General features: G+C 47.7%; 1 protein-coding gene across 1 annotated transcript in view; it reads right to left on the reverse strand.

The window, feature by feature from the left end:
* The window catches only part of FAM135B (family with sequence similarity 135 member B), a 178,448-nt gene that overhangs the window by 72,605 nt on the left and 87,295 nt on the right, over nt 1–18,548 (reverse strand). Inside the window, exons 4-6 of the mRNA XM_068525663.1 lie at nt 16,502–16,572; nt 10,933–11,106; nt 7,559–7,685 (exon numbers count right to left, since the gene is read on the reverse strand). Coding sequence (XP_068381764.1) covers nt 7,559–7,685; nt 10,933–11,106; nt 16,502–16,572 — 372 coding nt within the window. The remainder of the gene's footprint in view (nt 1–7,558; nt 7,686–10,932; nt 11,107–16,501; nt 16,573–18,548) is intronic.

An 18,548-nucleotide genomic window follows, 5' to 3' on the forward strand; every position in this document is an offset into this window, starting at 1 on the left:
CTGTATGCCCTGCTGTGTCTGCATCTTGTATTCACTTGGTATGTGTTTATTGAGCGTCTGCTGCACTGAAACCTGAAGATGCAGTGGGGAAATGCAGGGCAGTCTGGGAAGGGATGCACCTACCTCATCTTTGCTAACTGACATCCCCCATCCTGCCTAGACTCTCTGGAGACGGACAAGACATCTGAAAGCAGGCAATGTGGAATAAAGGCAATTTTTCACTAATGAAAAGGGTGGTGCATAAGTAAGCAATACTATAGACTTTTGCATGAAAAGCCCATTTCCACTGATTTATATCCTCTTTTAGAAATGACCTGTGCAATCATCTTGGATCCATATGCAGACTGACGCAATCTACCACATACAGAAAGCCCATCATAGCCTGTGCACCATTTAGCAACCTGCTATTTATTCCACAGGATTTTAGTAAATGAGAAAATCACTTAAATGAGAAATTTAGAACTATTTAATTTTACTGGAGTGGGAGAACACAGCAGTGTTTGCCATCTTACTTCTCAAAATAGTAGAAGGCACTAAATACAGTTTTTGTAAAAACTGTAACACATGCTTTCCTTTAAATAACTACTGTTTTCCTGGTAGCTTCTAATCCTTCCCCAGGTAGTTAACCCTGGAGCACGGCATTCACACATTTCAGACAGCTGTTCTCCGCACCCTCTGAAACCTCTCCGATTTCATTCACATACAAGTATCTGTGTAGCATGCTCCACGTGTAGGTATCACACTGGTGAAACGAGTTCTGACAAAGCACAGGGCCAGAGAGCTGAATTCTAGGTTTGCACTTGTCCATTTGGGGCAAGTTATCTGAGTTCACCAGACTCTGTTTTCTTATGCCCATCATCAGGAAACAAAAACCAAGGAACAAGCATGGTTCTCGGGGCCAAATTATGACTTCTGTGGGCCCCAGGCACTTTCATCCACTAAAAAATAGATTTAAAATTATGTTTGTATGATTGCACTGATATGAAGATTAATATAATCCATATTGGATTACATCCATCTTTTGGTTCCGATTTTAAATGAAATTAAAACATTTCTGTTGGCCCCTGAAAGTACTGTGGGCCCTCAGTACTGAGCCTACTGTGTCTGATGGCTAAGTCAGCTGTGGTCACATCTTATATAAAATCAAGAATCTGATGAGATCTCATCGCACCTCATCTGTCCCTCCAACATTAACTGAGCACCTACGATGTGCCAGCAACTCAGATGGGCACCAAGGGCAACAGAAATGATAACATCCCACCAGGCAGGTCAGGCAGCCAGTTTCCTTAGTGCTACGTCACGAATTCCTTGTACAGAGCCTGAGACATAGTAGGTGCTTGATAATTATCTGATTAGCAACCAAACCAATGGCAGTGTCTCTACTTACGGAGATGTCACCATCCAGAGTCAACCTAATGACGTGTTAACAGTAATAATGAATGTCTGTGTCTTACCCTCATGACTCCAGATCCTCAAGAAAGGAAGATGTTGACAATAACAAGCGTATATTTAAAGCAAAGGGTAAAGAGCGAAGAACCCAATAAAAATGGAGCGGAAGGAAAAAGAGGAAGCACGTGCCTGGGAGAGGGGAGATTTCTGCTTGGAAGTCAGGTCCGTGCCTCACTTTCCCTCCCACCTCCATGCTCACCAGACCCACGCCTCCCATCAGTGAGGGCAGGGCCATCATGCAACAAGGCTCAGCACAGAAGGACTTGCAAAGCCAAGCCCTGTGTGTGCCTGTGCTGTGTGAGCATTATTCCCTTCAAGGAAGATGCTGTTCTTCAGTTCTCAGCAATCTGACTTAAAAGGGAGCTGGCATTTCTTCTCAATGACACACGTTCCTCTGTCTGGGGAACCACCTTCTAAGGGAAGCAGAGGATGGAGGGATTTCACTTTGGTGGCCAAGGTATTCATCTCAGGCACAGTCATCTGCTCTGGCAGCACAGTTTCTGTGATCTCCACAGGTGAGCACAGGACTGGGGAGGCTGAGAGCACCGGCGGGAGACAGATCTGTTGGAAAGTTAAATGCCTAACCATCTGCATACAAGGGCTTTCGTTCTCTCGCATTCTGATGTTCTCAGATTCCACAATCTCAGACACCCATTCATTCAACGAAGGTTTCCTGAGCACACGCACTGAGCCAGGCACACACAGGGGAACAAAGTAGAAATGCACCTGCCCTCGCAGAGCGGACGAACCAAAGCCCTTTCTTTGGTTAACCATTAACCTAGTGGCTGATGACGGGTGGTGGGCTGGCATCGGGCTGACTGAGTTAAAACGCCAGCTTGGTCCCTGCCCAGCTGTGTGACTTTACAGATGTGGCTTAACCTCTCTCTGTCTCAGTTTCTTCAGCTGTCAATGAAAATAGGAAACTTTTTTGTGGAAATTGACAGAGTCCATGAGCATCAGTGGTTTAACAGAGTACCTCGGTGCAGAGCAGGTGTTCAAAATGTGATTTCAAACGATCAGCATCACACTTTTCACACAATCGTGGAATTCAAAACTTTTCAGTTCTCCTTTGCCTCACACACTGGATCTCATGACCCACTGAGGGTAAGGACTGAGTTTTATTTGTTTTAGCCCCTGCGGCACAGAGATGCTAGCACAGAGTAGGGGCTAAGTAAAGGACTGGCAGACAGATAAATAGACAGACACACTGATGCCCCTGCCTGAAGAAGCAGAGCTCTGAGAATGAGGAGAGTTCTAAAGTCTGCATGTCTCCACCACGTGGCCATTCCTCCCCTGGGGAACTGGAACAACCCCACTTATTTCAGTGAGAAGGAAGGGGGTGTGCAGCTTCCCTGGACCGAGAAAGGGATTCTCCTAATTTTGAGTCACTGGATTCCTGATCTTCAAGAAGAGTCTGTCAGACTCTGAGCATTGATTAAATGTGATGGTTAATTTCTCAGGTCAGTTGGGCCCATCTATGGCACCCAGATAGGCGGTCAAGCATTATTCTAGATGTCTCTGTGAAGGTATGTTTCAGAGGAGATTAACCTTTAAATCATTAGACTCTGAGTAAAGCAGATTACCCTCCATAATATGGGTGGGCCTCGTCCAATCAGTTGAAGACGTTAAAAGAAAACCACTGACGCACGCAAGACCCGCCCTCCCCACCCTAAAGAAGGAAGTTGGTCATTTGGTCAGCAGAAGGCCTTTGGACTTAAACTGTAACTCTTCCCTGGTCTCCAGCCAGCTGGCCTGACCTGCAGATGTTGGACTTGCCGGCCTCCACATTTGCATGAGACAACTCCTTACAATAAATCTGTCTGTCTCTCTGTTTCTCTCTCTCTCTCTCTTTATATATATGAATATATGCACAGGCGAGATCCTATTATCCTACTGATTCTGTTTCTCTGTAGAATCTGAATGAATACATCAAGCATACGTCGTGTCCCCAATTGTACCAGGCAGTGTCAGGGATATCACAGTTAAAACAGCATAGCAAAGACTGAAGGAGGCCTCCAGCACGATCTCATCCAATCCTCTTTCTAGACATTGAGAAACCGGGGCCCAGAGAGGTCAAGTATCTGGCTCAGGGTCACACAGCAGGGTAGAGCCAAGAACAGGAAACATCTAAGATCCTTTGTTCCATGTCCTATCCACAAGACAACGCTGAGGTTCTTGTAGTAACCTTTGATTTCATTACGTGGATAAATTCAAAGAAAAATAAGACCAGCAGAGGATTTTATTGTGCCAAGCTCTCCGCTCCAGGCTTTTATATGCTTATTTCATTTAATCTTCTCAGCAACCCTGTGAGGCAGGCATTAGTATCCTCTTTGACAGATAAGCCATGAGTGGGAGAGGGAAAATAATTCCCCTGGGGCAAAGCTGCTGGCTTTCGGGGGAAGGGGACGTAAGCTCTGGCTCCAACCCTGAATGTGAAGCTCTCGCTGCCTAAGATGCTGCAGGAAAGAGCAGGGCTGCAGGACCAGAGGGACCTGGGCTTATGGGAAAAGGGGCGTGACACGTCACAGCAACCCTCACCTCCCCATGATTTTCCATGCCAATGGGCTCATTTTGCTGTGAATCTCTAGTTTCTGCACATGTCTCTGCACACAAAGGCTTATTTTGAAGGGAACACCTGTTCTCTAATCGCTCCAGCTGATGCTGCAATCTGCGCGGACTTCGATGTTATTTGCTACTGCGCTGGGCTTCTTGGGGATTTGGGAGGCACAGCCCCCAAGGGAGGCGGGGGAGTGGATTTTATTCTTTGCTTGGCAGCCCTTGCCAGGTGGGAAGGCACAGGATGGGCACGAGGCTCTGAGCCTGCATGACCGGATGGGACCCAAATGGAAAATGCACAGGGAAAGAATCAGGTCCTGAAAATACCCCACTGAGCTGCGAGCAACTTCACCGCTGAGCACCCACAAATAAGCTATTTTATCTGACTCTTGCAAAAGTCAGGGATATCTTCTTTGACACACATCCCCAAAAATAGCCAAGAAAAGAACGGGGAAAAAAATTCTACTGTATTGTGTGCCCGCTATGGGTCTATTTCTATACTGTTTTTACATGTACTAAGGCCTAAGATCCCTTCTAAAATATAGGTATTATCCCATTTCAGAGTTGAGGAGCCTGAGTTTTTACAGGGTGAATAGAGTCGCCCACGTCACAAAGTACTGAGCAGAGCAGGTATTCGAAACCAGAATCTTCTCTGTGCCACATCACTGCGGTGACGCTCGGCCTCTTCAGATGTCACCGAATCAGACAGGCTGAAATGGTCTACAGTGTTCCCTACCCCAGCCCGTGCCAGGTCCAGGGTTTCTGCCAAGGGCAGCGCCGCTTGGCGCCCATATGTCCACGGAGATGTCCCACTCTCCTGCTCTCCCGCTGCTCTCTGTCTGCTGCCATATAAGGCAAGGAACACCTTGTGGCTCAGCCCTCTCACTGCTCAGAGTTCTATATAGACACGATCATGCACTTGGATCAATCGTTCGTCCAACACACATTTGCTGAGCGCTAATTGTGTGTGCCAGGCATGGTGCTGGGCCCTGAAGGTGTGGAGCTAAAGGCAATGGCCTCTGTCCCCAACCACTCAGAGCCCAGTGGAGGAAAGACAGAGATGCCTAGAGTTGACTGTGGTGAAAACATTTGGGAGAGGGAATTTCTTGCTAGGAAATCAGAGAGTGCTTCACGGAGGTGGTGGCAACGGAATGAGGCATGAGAGGCTGTGCAGACAGGAAGGAACAGAGAGTTCCTTCAGGGCAGACACCAGATCACCATCATCCCCATAAGCTCCTGTGGCCCCAGCAAAGGCCCTTGTCTTGGGATGTAAGTGTCAAAAAATGCTTTGAACTGATCTATGACCCCTGATGTTCCAAACCATGTTCCCTGGAAAATAGAGTCTGAACTGGAGATGTTCATGTGGATCTACTGGGGAGGCTCTTGGAGCCAGAGGAATGAGAAGCAGGACTGGACAGACGGAGAAGCTGGGCTGTGATATGGTCACAACAAAGCCTTCAGTCAAGCTCCGGCGGGTCTGGAGCAGGGACTGACCTGCGGCAGGGGTCGGGGGTGACCCAGGGGAGGCACACACATCAGGCCCCTGATGATGAAGGGTCTGCGCTTGGCCTTGGGGATACAGAGGGAGCAGGAAGTCCCTGGCTTCCATCCCTCCCCATCCCATCCTGGAGCCCTGAAGCCATCCATGCGCACAAGGTAATAAGGAAATGCCCACCCCTGCTGGCTGGGTCTCTGCCTTCCTCTCCCTTGCTACCATCCCCAGGCCCTTTGCCAATGCTCAGGACACTGGTTCCTAAGGCTCAGTGGTTGCCCGAGGTCCTGCATCTACAGGAGCCCACCTGCACAGCAGTTCTCTTTGGCTCTAAAGTCTGTGCCCTCCTGGGCAGGGAGCTCAGTCCTGGGTTCAGGTCCCCTGTCCCTCAGGAGGGTCTTGGCAGTTTTCTTCTAAACTCCTCTCCTGAGAACATGTGACACAGCTGCCAGGACCAGATGGAGACTTGACGGGGCAGCTTTTGCGGCCAGACCTCCTGGTTGGGCTCAGAGCTGGGAAAGGTGATGTCACAGGAGAGCCAGCTGCGTGTAGGACCTGATGTGCTGGAACGTCTGAGGACAGGGCTTGGCTGCATGGGGAGACGGAGCGTCTCTTTTGGGGGCTGGCTGGGTGGACAAATTTTCCCACTTACGACACGGGTTGTATGATGGTTAACTGTGTGTGTCAACCTGACTAGGACACAGGGTGCCCAGATATTTGGTTAAACATCATTCTGGGTGTGTCTGTGAGGCTGTTTCTGGATGAGATTAACCTTTGGAAAAGTAGAATGAGTAAAGCAGATTGCCCTCCCCAGTGTGGGTGGGCAACATGCAATCCATCGAAGGTCTGAGTAGAACAAAAAGGCTGAGTGAGAGAGGGTTTCTCTCTCTTTCTGTCTTTGCACTGGGACATAGGTTTTCTCCTGCCTTAAAACTCAGACTCAGGGACTTCCCTGGTGGTCCAGTGGTTCAGAATCCGCCTTCCAAAGCAGGGGACGCAGGTTCGCTCTCTGGTCGGGGAACTAAGATCCCACATGCCACAGGGCAACTAAGCCCACGGGCCCCAACTAGAGAGCCTGTGTGCCGCAAGGAGGATCCCGCATGCCGCAACTAAGACCCGATGCAGCCAAAATAAATAAATAAATGTTTAAAAACAGAACAAACAAAAAAACAAAAAAACTCAGACTCAGATAGGAGTTTACACCATTGTCTCTCCCAAGTCTCTAGGGTGCAGATGTCACATCGTGGGACCTTTCATTCTCCATGATAGCATGAGACAATTTCTTATGCTATAGAAGGGAGATACATAAATGTCTCCTATCTATTTATCTATCATCTCTTATTGATTCTACTTCTCTGGTGAGCCCAGAAAATACAATCTGGTTATTTCCGAGCAGGTCCCTAATAATAACAATCGTGTATTGGCTCAAGAGAAATACAGAGTCATGCTGTAGATGCCTAAAGCCCTGTGCATCACAGAAGTGTAACAACAGGTGTTTCTTAGGAAGAAGGACCAAAGGGAAGGACAGGGTATGCATATTTATTGAGCACCTACTGAGTACCAAGTACTGGTCTAAGCACTTTTTATCCATTACAGCAACGAATACACATATTACCCTGTGAGGTTATTAACTATTAGCAACCCCACTCTACAGGTGGGAAAACTGAGGCTCAGAGAAGTAAGCAAATGAAGGATCGAGCCAGGTTTTGAAATGAGCTCAATGCGAATGGGCTTTTGAGGTTCCACACGGTCCGGGGGAAGCCCCTCACAGCACATCCCATGACCTCCATGGAACCATATCCTTCCAGGTACCATATGGAAGAGGTGCCATGTGCAGACGCTACTCCCCGCATCAACCCTGGGGTCTGGCACTGGGAATATGTTTGATGAATGCAGCAGCCATCCAAAGAAGGGATGGATGGATCGACGAGAGGAAGGGATGCAGGGAGCAAAGAATCTCTACCTGGGACATCGGAAAGGAGCCGAAATCTCGTAGAACAGACGCAGCCTGCAAAGTGAAGTTTGCAAGGCTTGGGGCCTCTGCCCCCAGGCAGACATTACCTCTGAGGAAGTCGGCTTGCAGTATCCAGCTCCAAAGACCAGGTTTTCCAGGGAAAGGCTAGACTGTTCTGGTCCCGTATCTGGGCCGCCTTTCCCAAGCCAGGAGCCTCTTCCTGGACGAGTAAAACTGAAAAGAAGGGAATAGAAAGAATTGCAAATTTATATAATCTTTCCTAAAAGGATGTGAAGAAAGTGATGGGGCCAATAATCCAGCCCCTTGATGCTGTTATTGGGGAGCCTATGAGATAAGCCATTTCGAAGAAGTAGCTCACCCTCGAGGGATGCTTGGGTGGGACTTTTTGATGCTGTCATTGACAAGTGGGTGCAACTGGCATGTGAGCCTGGGGGCCAAGGATGACACACATCCCACTATGTGTACAAAGAAATTTCCCCCTAAATGCCCACAACCTGCCTGCTGAGACTCACTGAGGCAGAAGTTACTTAACCACCCGGGCAGGTGGGTTGGGCTTCTGGCCAGAGGCCAAGGGGAGCCTCCACCTGACCTGATCTGAGTCCTCCCCCACTCCTTTCATTGGCATAACCCGAGTGAGATCCTTCAACCCCCGGCCCCTCCCTGAACCTCTGTTCTTCTGTGGAAGAGCGTAAAACAATATCCACCCCCACGAGCCACACAGGAGTCTCATAGGATCGTGGATGTCGAAGACTCTCACGGCATCGATGCTAATTAGAAATACTGTACCTGTTCCCAGACAAAAACACAGACCCTGCCCAGCTCTGCAAGTCACCACAAGATCAACTGGCAGACTGTGTCTGCAATCGTCAATTTTAGGATCAGAGGAGATTAGAAAAGTCTGTATGAGTTGAATTCATCTTATTTGGGTTTATGATCATTTCTCTCTCCGTTAACCTTTTTGATTTTCACCAATTGATCTATCGGTAAAGTCTACTTAAACTCCTTTTCCCTTTCTTTCAGATCCCTTGTACTAAACACCCCAGTGGTTAATTGTCATGTCATATTGTGAACATTTTTTTATAGGCATGTCTAAGTCCCCCAGGAAGAGGCAAAGTCTCCAATGGCCAAGAGGGTCTTGATAATACAAAGCCTCAGATGGCATTATCTCCATCGTAGGTGCTCAAGAAATATTTGTGGAAGGATTGAATTTACACCTTCCAGAGTAAAAGATTGATGGGGAAATAAAGCTAACGTCATATTTTGGTCTAACTCATTTATTCAAATACTTATCGGGCTAATGCTATATGCCAGGCAGTTGTGTGAGGTACTTGGGTGGCAAGATGGTTAAGGCATGGTCCTCAGTGTAAAGACATTTGGGTCTAGAGAGGGAGTCACATGTAATATATACAAGGCGGGTAAACTCAGGCCAGTGAGAACAGAAGGGAAGTTTACAAACCAAGCTGGGTGAAAGGGATGAACAGCTAGAGATGATACTTAAGCAGAGTATGTATCGCCCAGTGGTTAAGAGGCAGCCGGTAGAGCTGGGCTGCCAGGGTTGAAATCCCAGCATCAGCATCTGTCAGCTCCGTGGGGAAAGTTTTAAACTTCCCAGTGTGCCTCTGTTTCCTCGTAAGTCAGAAGAATTGATACCAGCACCTTAACAGTGGGGTTGTTTGAGGATTCCATGAGCTTAGCCACATACGCCTTTAAGTACCACGTCAGGCAAAGAGTAATGATTCAATAAATGCTAGAAGTTATTGTCAATAATACCACAAAAATAATAAAATCTAATATAACCATTATATTTATATAGCTATTTTGAAAATACCACAAATACAATCAACTCTAATAAAATCATTTCTCCCATTTGTTTAGAACTGAGATTCGAAGCAAGTCTACAGTTTAGCTAGAAAACGGGTAAAAGGAACATTGCAGAAGAAATGCAGAATATGTGTATGAGCAGAAATGCTCATGGCACATTCACGGGACCGACTGCAAATTAGTCACTAGAATAACTCGCTATTTGTCTTCGGTGTGGCCTTGTGTAGCTGAAGCTCTCAAGTGAAATCAAACCGTACCCGTTTGAGAGTTAAACATTGAGGGTTAAACAGACCTCAGTCTGTTTCAGGGAAGGTGAAGGATCTTTTGAGGTTAAATTTTCATTTCACACCTGCTTCTTCCTGGCTGGATTTAACAGTGGCTGCTGAAACTGCTTTTCTGGAAAAACTGGAGCTTGCCCTACTTGACAGGTATTTCCCATAACCTTAAAGTGTTCCCAGCCACTGTGAGCGAACTCACAGAAATCCTTCCTGCAAAATCCAGAGAACAGAAGGCAGTTCTATTTTTACCCCCATCCCTGGAGAAGCCTCAACTCTCATGGTGAATTTCTATCTGCACTGCTCTCCAGCAAGGTGGTTGCAGACAAACCTGTAAAGCACTGTGTCTGTCAGGAGGTTCACCTTTCTATGCAGAGTGTCTAAAATAGCCCCGTTAGCGAGCAGAGCCCGGGATGCAGCTCAGCAAGCAGATGGGCGCAGTGAACGGCAGAAGCACGTCCTGGTCACCTCGCCCGGCCAAGATCTCATTTCCTACCCTTTGACCCCAGCAGGGGATCGGGACAGGGACCCCTACCCAACAGTGAGTGGGGACTGGAGTCTCCCCCACGTGCATTTCAATCCCCAGCACTGAAAAGGGACCTTGGGAAAGTTCCCTTCCAGAAACCCCATGCTGCAAGATTCCATCCCCGGATATCCCTTTGCCCACGTGGGCAACCCGTGCCCCCATGCGTGTGGGAGGTTTGAAGTGAGTTGATGTCCACATCTGGTGGTTCCAGGTGCTTGGAGGAAGACAGCCGGGCACAGTACGATGTGCTCATTGTTGTCGGCTCTGTCCCTCTGCTTAAGTCATTCATAGAACCTCAGTGCTTCGTGGGACCACGGAGATGCTCTGGGACAATTCACTGAAGGGCGAGCACGGGGCCACTCAGGTGGTCCTATCGTTGAACAAACAGTTACTGGAGGAAGGGGCAGAAAATCGTGCGCCTGGCACTGTCCTCGTGTGAGAGTCACTAAAACCTTAAATGGACGGGACCCATGAGTGTCCCTGGTTTAGGGATGAAGCCTGTGTGTCTCAGGGACGTTAGGTGACTTTTCAAATAAGACAGGGTTAGAAAAAAGCCAGTTCAGGTGAAGGCAGCAGGTCTCACCCATTCAGCACCAAGGTTCCCTGCCGGTATCCTCCTGACTCCAGAGGCACCCGCTCCAACATCCCTGCCCATCTCTCCCCTGCCCTGCAGTGAGGCTCAGAGCCTAAACCTGCAGCCTGGGGGAAGCCTCTGGCCTGAGCTGATCTCTCCTGGGCAACTCTCAGCATCTCAGCCACGCGGGACACTCAAGCGTAACACGAAACCCACAGCGCGCCCCTCCGCCTCCCCGTAACAGCAGGGCTTGTAACCTCGTACCTGATCAGGGGCTGTTGCAGGGCCACCAGGGCAGCGTGGATGGTCACCGAGATCACCGACAGGTGGAAATAGTCGAACATGACGGGGACCTGGTGATGCAGGCCTCTCCGGGGGTGGAAGTGCAGGCCCAGCGCACGGCTGCTGATCACGGGGACCCCGGCCATGTCCCGCAGCCTGGAAGGCAAGCGAGTGACTCACATGAGTGGTGGCAGGTTGTCCCTGCTGCCAGCCAGGTGGGTCCACGAGGCAACCTCGCCCATGCACAAGCACTGCGCCTGCATCGACTTATCCAATTCCTGCAGATACTCTGCTAGGTAGAAACTGTTCTCCCCGTGATGGGCAAATGAAGCAACCGAGGCTCAGAGAGGGAAGAGAACTCATGGGACACCACACAGCTGCTATGCAGCAGAGCTGGGGCTCACACTCTGCTAATACCGACACGGAGCTCATCTGTCAGTGACGGAAAGATGCCCAGATGCTTTTCCAGGCTCAATGGGGAAGCCCTCCCGGACCCCCATTCCCTGCTTGCTCTTGTATTTCCCCCACAGATGCCCAGCACAGCACTTCCTTTGTACCTCTGTGTTTTCTACTAGACTCTTGCTTCTTAAGGGCAAGAACTGTCACTACTTCATTTTTGTATCCCTAACACCAAGCTTAGAATCTGGCATATTGTAGAAGTCGGTCAAATATTTCCTTATTAAAAGGGATATATGACTGAATGAATAAATGAATGACCCCCAAAGAATAATAAAGAGTCTGATCAATTTCATCAAGGATTCCGTTACCTTCTCTCTAGCGTTTTGTAATTGGTATGTGTCTGATCCCCAAGAGATAAGCCAGCTGGTAAGCAAAGCCTAACAGAGTCTTTGGTTGTAAAAATGGGGCAGACCTTTCTCTAAATAAAAGCCATCCAGGGCTCATCTCCTCCTCTGCACACCAATCACTCAGGCTCTCTGGGCGTCTCTGAACCAGAGCCCTTGGGAAACCCGGATGAAGCATCTTCCGTGAGCAGAGCAGAGAGCTCGGAGGATGTGCAGATGAGAAGCTTCTTCTTCCTCCACAGATGAGGAAAAGAGACACAGAGAGAAGACAGTGAGGGGAGCAAACTCCCAAGACCCCACCCAATGGGCTTTGCTTTCTGGAAATCCTTGTCGCTTAGAGCTTGTGTGCAAATGAATGCCAGGTAAAAGAGCCAACGAAGTCAGCGGAGCCCAGTGTGACTCCAAAACAGCCCACAAATGATGACCTCCTCTCTTACCAGGAAGAAGCCTGATGGGGAGGGGGCACAGAGTGTCCTCTCCTGAGTCTCAGGAAGTCATTAACATTCATACTCACTATCATTCTGACAACTGTTTATTGTGGCCTTACTGTGAACTGAACGTGGCGTTTTTTCCCTTAATGTGCTTGACAATCATATGAGGTATTAACTGATGTTATTCAGTTTATCGATGAGGAGGTAAAGCCAACGTGAGTTAACTGATCTGTTCAAAGTCACAAGGCCAAACCGAAAAGCTGGGCCCAGGTCTGTCTGACTCCACAGTCTGTTCTACACTACTGCACATAATTACTTTGAATCCATTCAGACACAGGCTGCTGCAAATCACAGGACTATCCTTAGGGCTAGAACGACAGGGGGTGAAATACATGTCAGGGTAGCAAAGATGTCAAAAACGTTAACAAGAATTTAAGCCACTTTAATAGGAGTAAAGAATTCAGAATGAGGGAGGTGATAGCTCTTTTGTGCCCTGAAATGAATAGAGCTAATTAATGGAGATAAAATACCAAATGTAAAATAGATAGCTAGTGGGAAGCAGCCACATAGTACAGGGAGATCAGCTTGGTGCTTTGTGACCACCTAGAGGTGTGGGGTAGGGAGGGTGGGAGGGAGATGCAAGAGGGAGGAGATATGGGGATATATGTGTATGTATAGCTGATTCACTTTGTTATACAGCAGAAACTAACACACCATTGTAAAGCAATTATACTCCAATAAAGATGTTAAAAAAAAAACAAAACTCAGTTCTGGGGGAGGGGGAGGTCTCAATTTAGAAAAAAAAACATAGAGGTAAACAGGATAGCACTGAGAGGAAAATGCCTGGGTTCTTATAAAGGAACTAAAACCAGCAAAAAAAAAATCAAACAAACAAAAAATGCAAAACACAGAGAAAGAGCCCTGGCGTTCAACTGAAGGGGAAGAGATGACTTAAAGAGATGACTCGTGAACCTGAACTGCGACCCAGACTGAGAATTTTGATGCGTGGTTCCAAGGACTGAACTTGAGGGCAACTGAAGGAAGGCACAGAAGGATGACGTGTCCCCTGAAGTAAAGAGGAATTTCCTGACAAGCAGAACTGTCCAGGGACAGAATGGGATAAAATGGGGAGACGTGAGCTCCTGACTCTGTGCAAGCACATGGGCATGGGTCTTTGCAGAGTAGCAGGTTCACATGTGAGGTCAGACTAGAGCACTGTTTCTCACCCTCGGTGACATTGATCTTGGGGACTGAGTGGTGCTTTGCTGGGGAGCCGGGGTGCAGTCCTGTGCATTGTGGGATGTCTGGCAGCATCCCTGGGTTCTACTCACTAGAAGCCAGTAGCACCCACCCCCCCCCCACCTTTGTAACAATTAAAAGTGTCCCCAGATATGGCCACATTTCCCTGGGGGACAGAACTGTCCCACCCACATTGAGAACCACTGGACGGGATAGAGCCCTTCTGCCCCTGACGTTAGATGTCATGCTTCTCTATTTTGATCCTGCTCAAGCCTAAATGGTTACAAAGAAGCTGACTGCCTGGGTCATGTTTCAAAGCCTGAAGTCTATCCCCAGGATGTGCTACAGATGCCTTGTCATCCTTAAAGCCAATTTATGAAAATGAAAAAATACGGCATTTTCAATTCTTCCCCAGCCTCTGGTTTCCTGCTCCTGGTAGCTAATCGCATACTCCATGAAAACGCTCTGCTCTGATTGTTGTTAAGTGCTTTGTACTATAGGGAGGAAGTGACATACGGAAACTGGCCCCACCTGCATCTAGGAAGCCACGAAGAGGAAGAAGACACTGATCCGTGCCCTTGGCCTGGCTTAGGTATTACCTCTCTTAATCTTCATAACAGACCTATGAAGTACAGAACCTATAATGATGCCCATTTTATAAATGAGGCTACTGAGATTTAGAAAAGTGCAGGGATGCACTCAGTGTCTCATAGTCAATGAGCACAGAGCCTGCTGCTGAACTCCATACACTTTGTTTGGGTCAATCTCCTGTACACAGCCTCTCCATTAACTACTGTTTTGATGGTAAGAAGGCCACAATTATTGTGTCCACCATAACTTATCATTGAGGCTGCCTGGAGAGCTGGGTAGGGAATGACTTCCAGGCTGGGTTTGGGATCAATGGCAGGGTTCTGTGATCAAATGGAAATGTCTACCCTGGAGCTATGGATGAATACCTCTGAATGAAGGGGCATAGGAAGATAGGGCAGGGGGTGTTAATAAAATTAATAAAATGAGTGAATGATAGAAATCCTAAATAGTTGAGAGGGAATATGAGAGCAATAGAGACGGGGACTTCATTTCTGCGTTTATAGCTTAGCAAGAAGGTCAGCCTCTTATGGGGCTTCTGAGTTCAACACGGTGCTAGAACAATAAGTCCTGGAGATGGTGTGAGGAAGATAAGATTTCTCAAGTATCCACCATCCCACCAAGAGGTAAGCAGAAGTGATGAGAGAAGCAGGTGTCCAGAGGGGCTTGGGGTCCAGATAAAGACCCCAAGAGTGAGGGATCTGTGATGTTGAGCCCAGACACAGTGGCAGGACCTTGGACAGATCCTCCTGCCAGCCCAGAGATGAGGCGTGACCATCTACAATGCATACACATCAGCAGATGTCTATTCTCAAAGCACAGACACACTCAGGTTTCTGACACTTTAGTAGTGGTCCATCTGTGGTTCAGATCCCCTCTGATTCAATGCCCCGTGTTATGAAAACTCCCATAACAATCAGACACATCTCGGGGATGGGACAGTCCTTGGGGAGGGAGCCAAAGTGCTAACAGTGACTCTGAAATTTGAAGGGGTCGGGGAACCATTCCGCCAGCACTAGCCCGTTGGCCACCTGGTCTCCCATTCTCCACTGGAGAAGGTGAAGCATTTGCTGAAGAGTTTGTAGAGATCAGAAGTGAGGATTAATTTCCCAAAAGTGGTCAGACTGTGCTGAGATTCTGCTAATAGAACAGATGGAAAAGAAGGGCCTCCATTTTCACCTTAAGCTTAATGAGGGGAGTCTTCACTTGAGCCTGCTCTGTGTCCCCTGGGGGAACACAGGCCCTGGTGCCTGACTTATCCTGCAAAGGCCCTCAGGAGAGAAGCTGAGGGTGGCTGGATTGGCCAAAGAAGAGTCAGCAGCACTGGGGCGGGGGTCCCCACCAGTGTGAGATGAGGATGAAAGTGCTTGTGTTCATTATCCAAGAGCCAGATGTGCATTCCTTGGAGAAGAATCTGCCAAAAGAGCTTCCTGCAAGGAGTGAATGACCCAACCACAGGAGGCATCATTATATCAAAGAACAGCAGAGGTTGGGGGAGAGGGAGACCGCCTAACGGGTATAGCTCCAAGGAAGGCACAAGGACACCCCAAGAGCAGAGAAAGCGGTGATTCAGCATCTACCATGTTAAGAGCCCTGCTTGCAACTGAACCCATCACGTATGACTCCCTGCCCCACCTGCAATCTCCTCCCTCCTCCTTGTGCCTGACCCTGGCAAGACCCACACGCCCCAGGGGGAAGACAGGAAGCTGTACCAAGCTGCTCACCATACCCAGTGGCTGCAGCGGGAGTTTCCTACCCCGAGAACGCCTGGAACAGGGGTGCAGTGGAGCCAAGGGGCAGTGTCAATGCAAAGAAGTTATAAATTGGATGAGAGTCTGGAGTTTTGGTAATACATTCGACTGGACTTTTTCATACCTGAAAAAAGGACTATCTATTTATGACATGAAAGAACAGCCTGCGACACGACTGTTCACCCCAGGGTAGGAGGAAGAGGCCACCGAACCAGCTTAAAGGGAGAAGTTGTGAGAAGGAGGAGGGTTGCTTCCTGCTTATTGAATCTGATAAGCAGGAAGCTGATGGATTTTCAATGTACGTCAATGGATTTTCAATTTTCAGAAAGTTGAAACATCATAGCAGACATTCAGTGTAAAGATGAGGATCCCGGCCGGATCTCCTTTGATTCAGAAGGGGGCCTTGAGATCTGCAGCCTCATATGGTCATTAATCTAAAGAGCTAATTAATACTGCATTGCAAGTGTACGGAGGTGAGTTTGGATATAAGAAGGTGCCAGTTCATGAAGGAGGAAGTCAGGAGTTCTCTGTGCCTGCAGCCTCTGAGCTGCCTGCCTAAAATGCATGCAGCTCTAAATGACCACGTAGATATACCTTGCCCTCGTTTCTGTAGCTGATCAAGAACCGGGTTTCTAAGGGATGTTCTGAGGTTCATGGCCATCAGGATACCTCAGGGCTGGAAAAGTGTTGGGCAAAGGAAACTGTATTATCATGATTCAAGGATTCCAAGGACACTCACTGTTGTTCACTGTCTGTAAAGTGCAAATCCACCTTGAGTTGGAAATCGACTTCACTTAGTGCCTCTTCCACCTAGAAGAGAAACAAAGTTTAAGGACTGCAGGAGTCATACCTGGTCCAAATGAAACATGTAGCCGGCCGGTTTCCCAAAGTTTAGAAGAAGAAGCTCACAGCAAAATTAATGTCATTTATATGTAAAGCAGAATTTCCATGCATGTTCTGTGGAATTCTAGTTGAATGCGGTGCCTGTACTACATGGAAAGTAGAAGGAAGGGATTTATGTCAAATTTGGGGAAAAGCCAATTTGCAGGAAAAAAATGTCAAGTGAGTTTTCTAGATTGCAGGACTTTTGAGCACCTTATTTCCAAAACAGATTTGATCTGGAATCCTCTGAAGCAGCAGTGAAGTGTTCTGTGGCACCTGCTTTGGAAAGGTTGGAGCAGTGAATTTGCAGAGAGGAAACCCCACTTGGCTAGAGACGGGAAAACGATGGAGGTGGTGTTACTGCTGGCACCTTCGAGGGGCTGGCGCTATCCTTCAGGTTCACAGAAGAGGAAGCTGACGCTCAGAAAAGTCAAGTCACTTCCCAAGGCGGCTCAGCTTTACACGAAAGCGTATCCTTCACTTTTGTCTTGAGATCCATTACATCTAACCATTTATGCTTTCAGACACTTTAGCATTTCATGTCCTACCCATGACTGTTTCCATTCTTAGCTTTTAAAAAAAAATCAGTTTTCATTAATTAGCATGGGAATCTATCTGTTCTACCTGCCAGCTTCTCAGGTACATCTAAAAGATGGTAACCCACGCCTCTTCTTTTCCCAAACTTAACACCTTATCCCCACCTCCAGGAGAGTCACTTGCTAAGTACCGGATCTCGCTGATGTCCCTACTCAGGAAACCCAGATAAGTACTGCACGCCTGTGACAGGGCGTCGTCTCCTCCCCACGCCGGATGGACCCATTCTCCTCTGTGACCCACAAAACCCTGTTGTTTTCCTATCTCAGCATTCAACACTTCCTATAAAATTGTCTCAGCTTTACAACTTTTGCGTTATAAGCCCATGAGACGAATATTAGCTGCAGACACCTTTTGTTTAGTCCTGATAGTATTTTTTACAATGTTTTGAACAAGTAGAAAACATTTAAAAATCAGACAATTTCACATTTCCATTGCAGGTTTCCAGCTTCTGAAAAAACAATCCATGGATCTGGCCGTGCTGGGCTGGCATTCAGAAGCTCCATTTGGATCGGGCTCAGGGGACACTGACAAAATCCATCTGACTGTGGCTAAATCCCTCCGGGCCATTTTCTTAGCCAGTATCCTCTGTAATCTGGTATCATTAAGGGAAGGACTGGTCTTAATCCGTTCTGGATCCCCAGCTCCAGGGACAGGGTCCGGCCCACGGAAAGTATTCGTGTATCTTAAAGGATAAATAAAGCTCTTCTCCATCCCCACCACTTGGTTTTTGTTTCTTTGCAAGAATATCCTCATTCTGTAGGGATGGAAATCTCTTACCCAAAGGCCTCTTTGGAAGCATGTTCCTGAAGCATAACTCAGGCAGAGACATATGGATGGAATTTATCTTTAGCTCCCCAGGGTTTTAAAATTTGTTAAAAAAATTTTTTTTAAGCATTTAAAAGTTAACATTTTGCTCAATCCAAGCGCTATGAATAACTTCCTCTCCTAGCTTTGTTTTGCATAATCACTCACCCCGCTTCATACACACAACCCAAGCACCACAGCCTCTTGTCACCAGTTCCTGGGAAATGAGACTGGCAGAGCAAGTCCTCCTAACCACCTCCAAGCGTGCATTTGCCTACTTGACAAAAATTCGCTGTAAGCTCCAGTTTTAAACTTGCTGCAATTTCTTTGGAACAAGGAGAGAAATCCAGGCCCAAGATCAGCTGTGGCTAGATGGAGTCTGGCTATGACTTCACTGATATCTCAATAAATCTTTAATTGCAAGATGCCCAAGAATGCAGTCACTGGTTTCTCTAACCACTCATTTTTCTTCATTGGCTGTTGGCTACCTGCCCCTTCCTCCA

This window comes from Eschrichtius robustus, chromosome 17, assembly GCF_028021215.1.
Source record: "Eschrichtius robustus isolate mEscRob2 chromosome 17, mEscRob2.pri, whole genome shotgun sequence".
Taxonomy (NCBI): Eukaryota; Metazoa; Chordata; class Mammalia; order Artiodactyla; family Eschrichtiidae; genus Eschrichtius; species Eschrichtius robustus.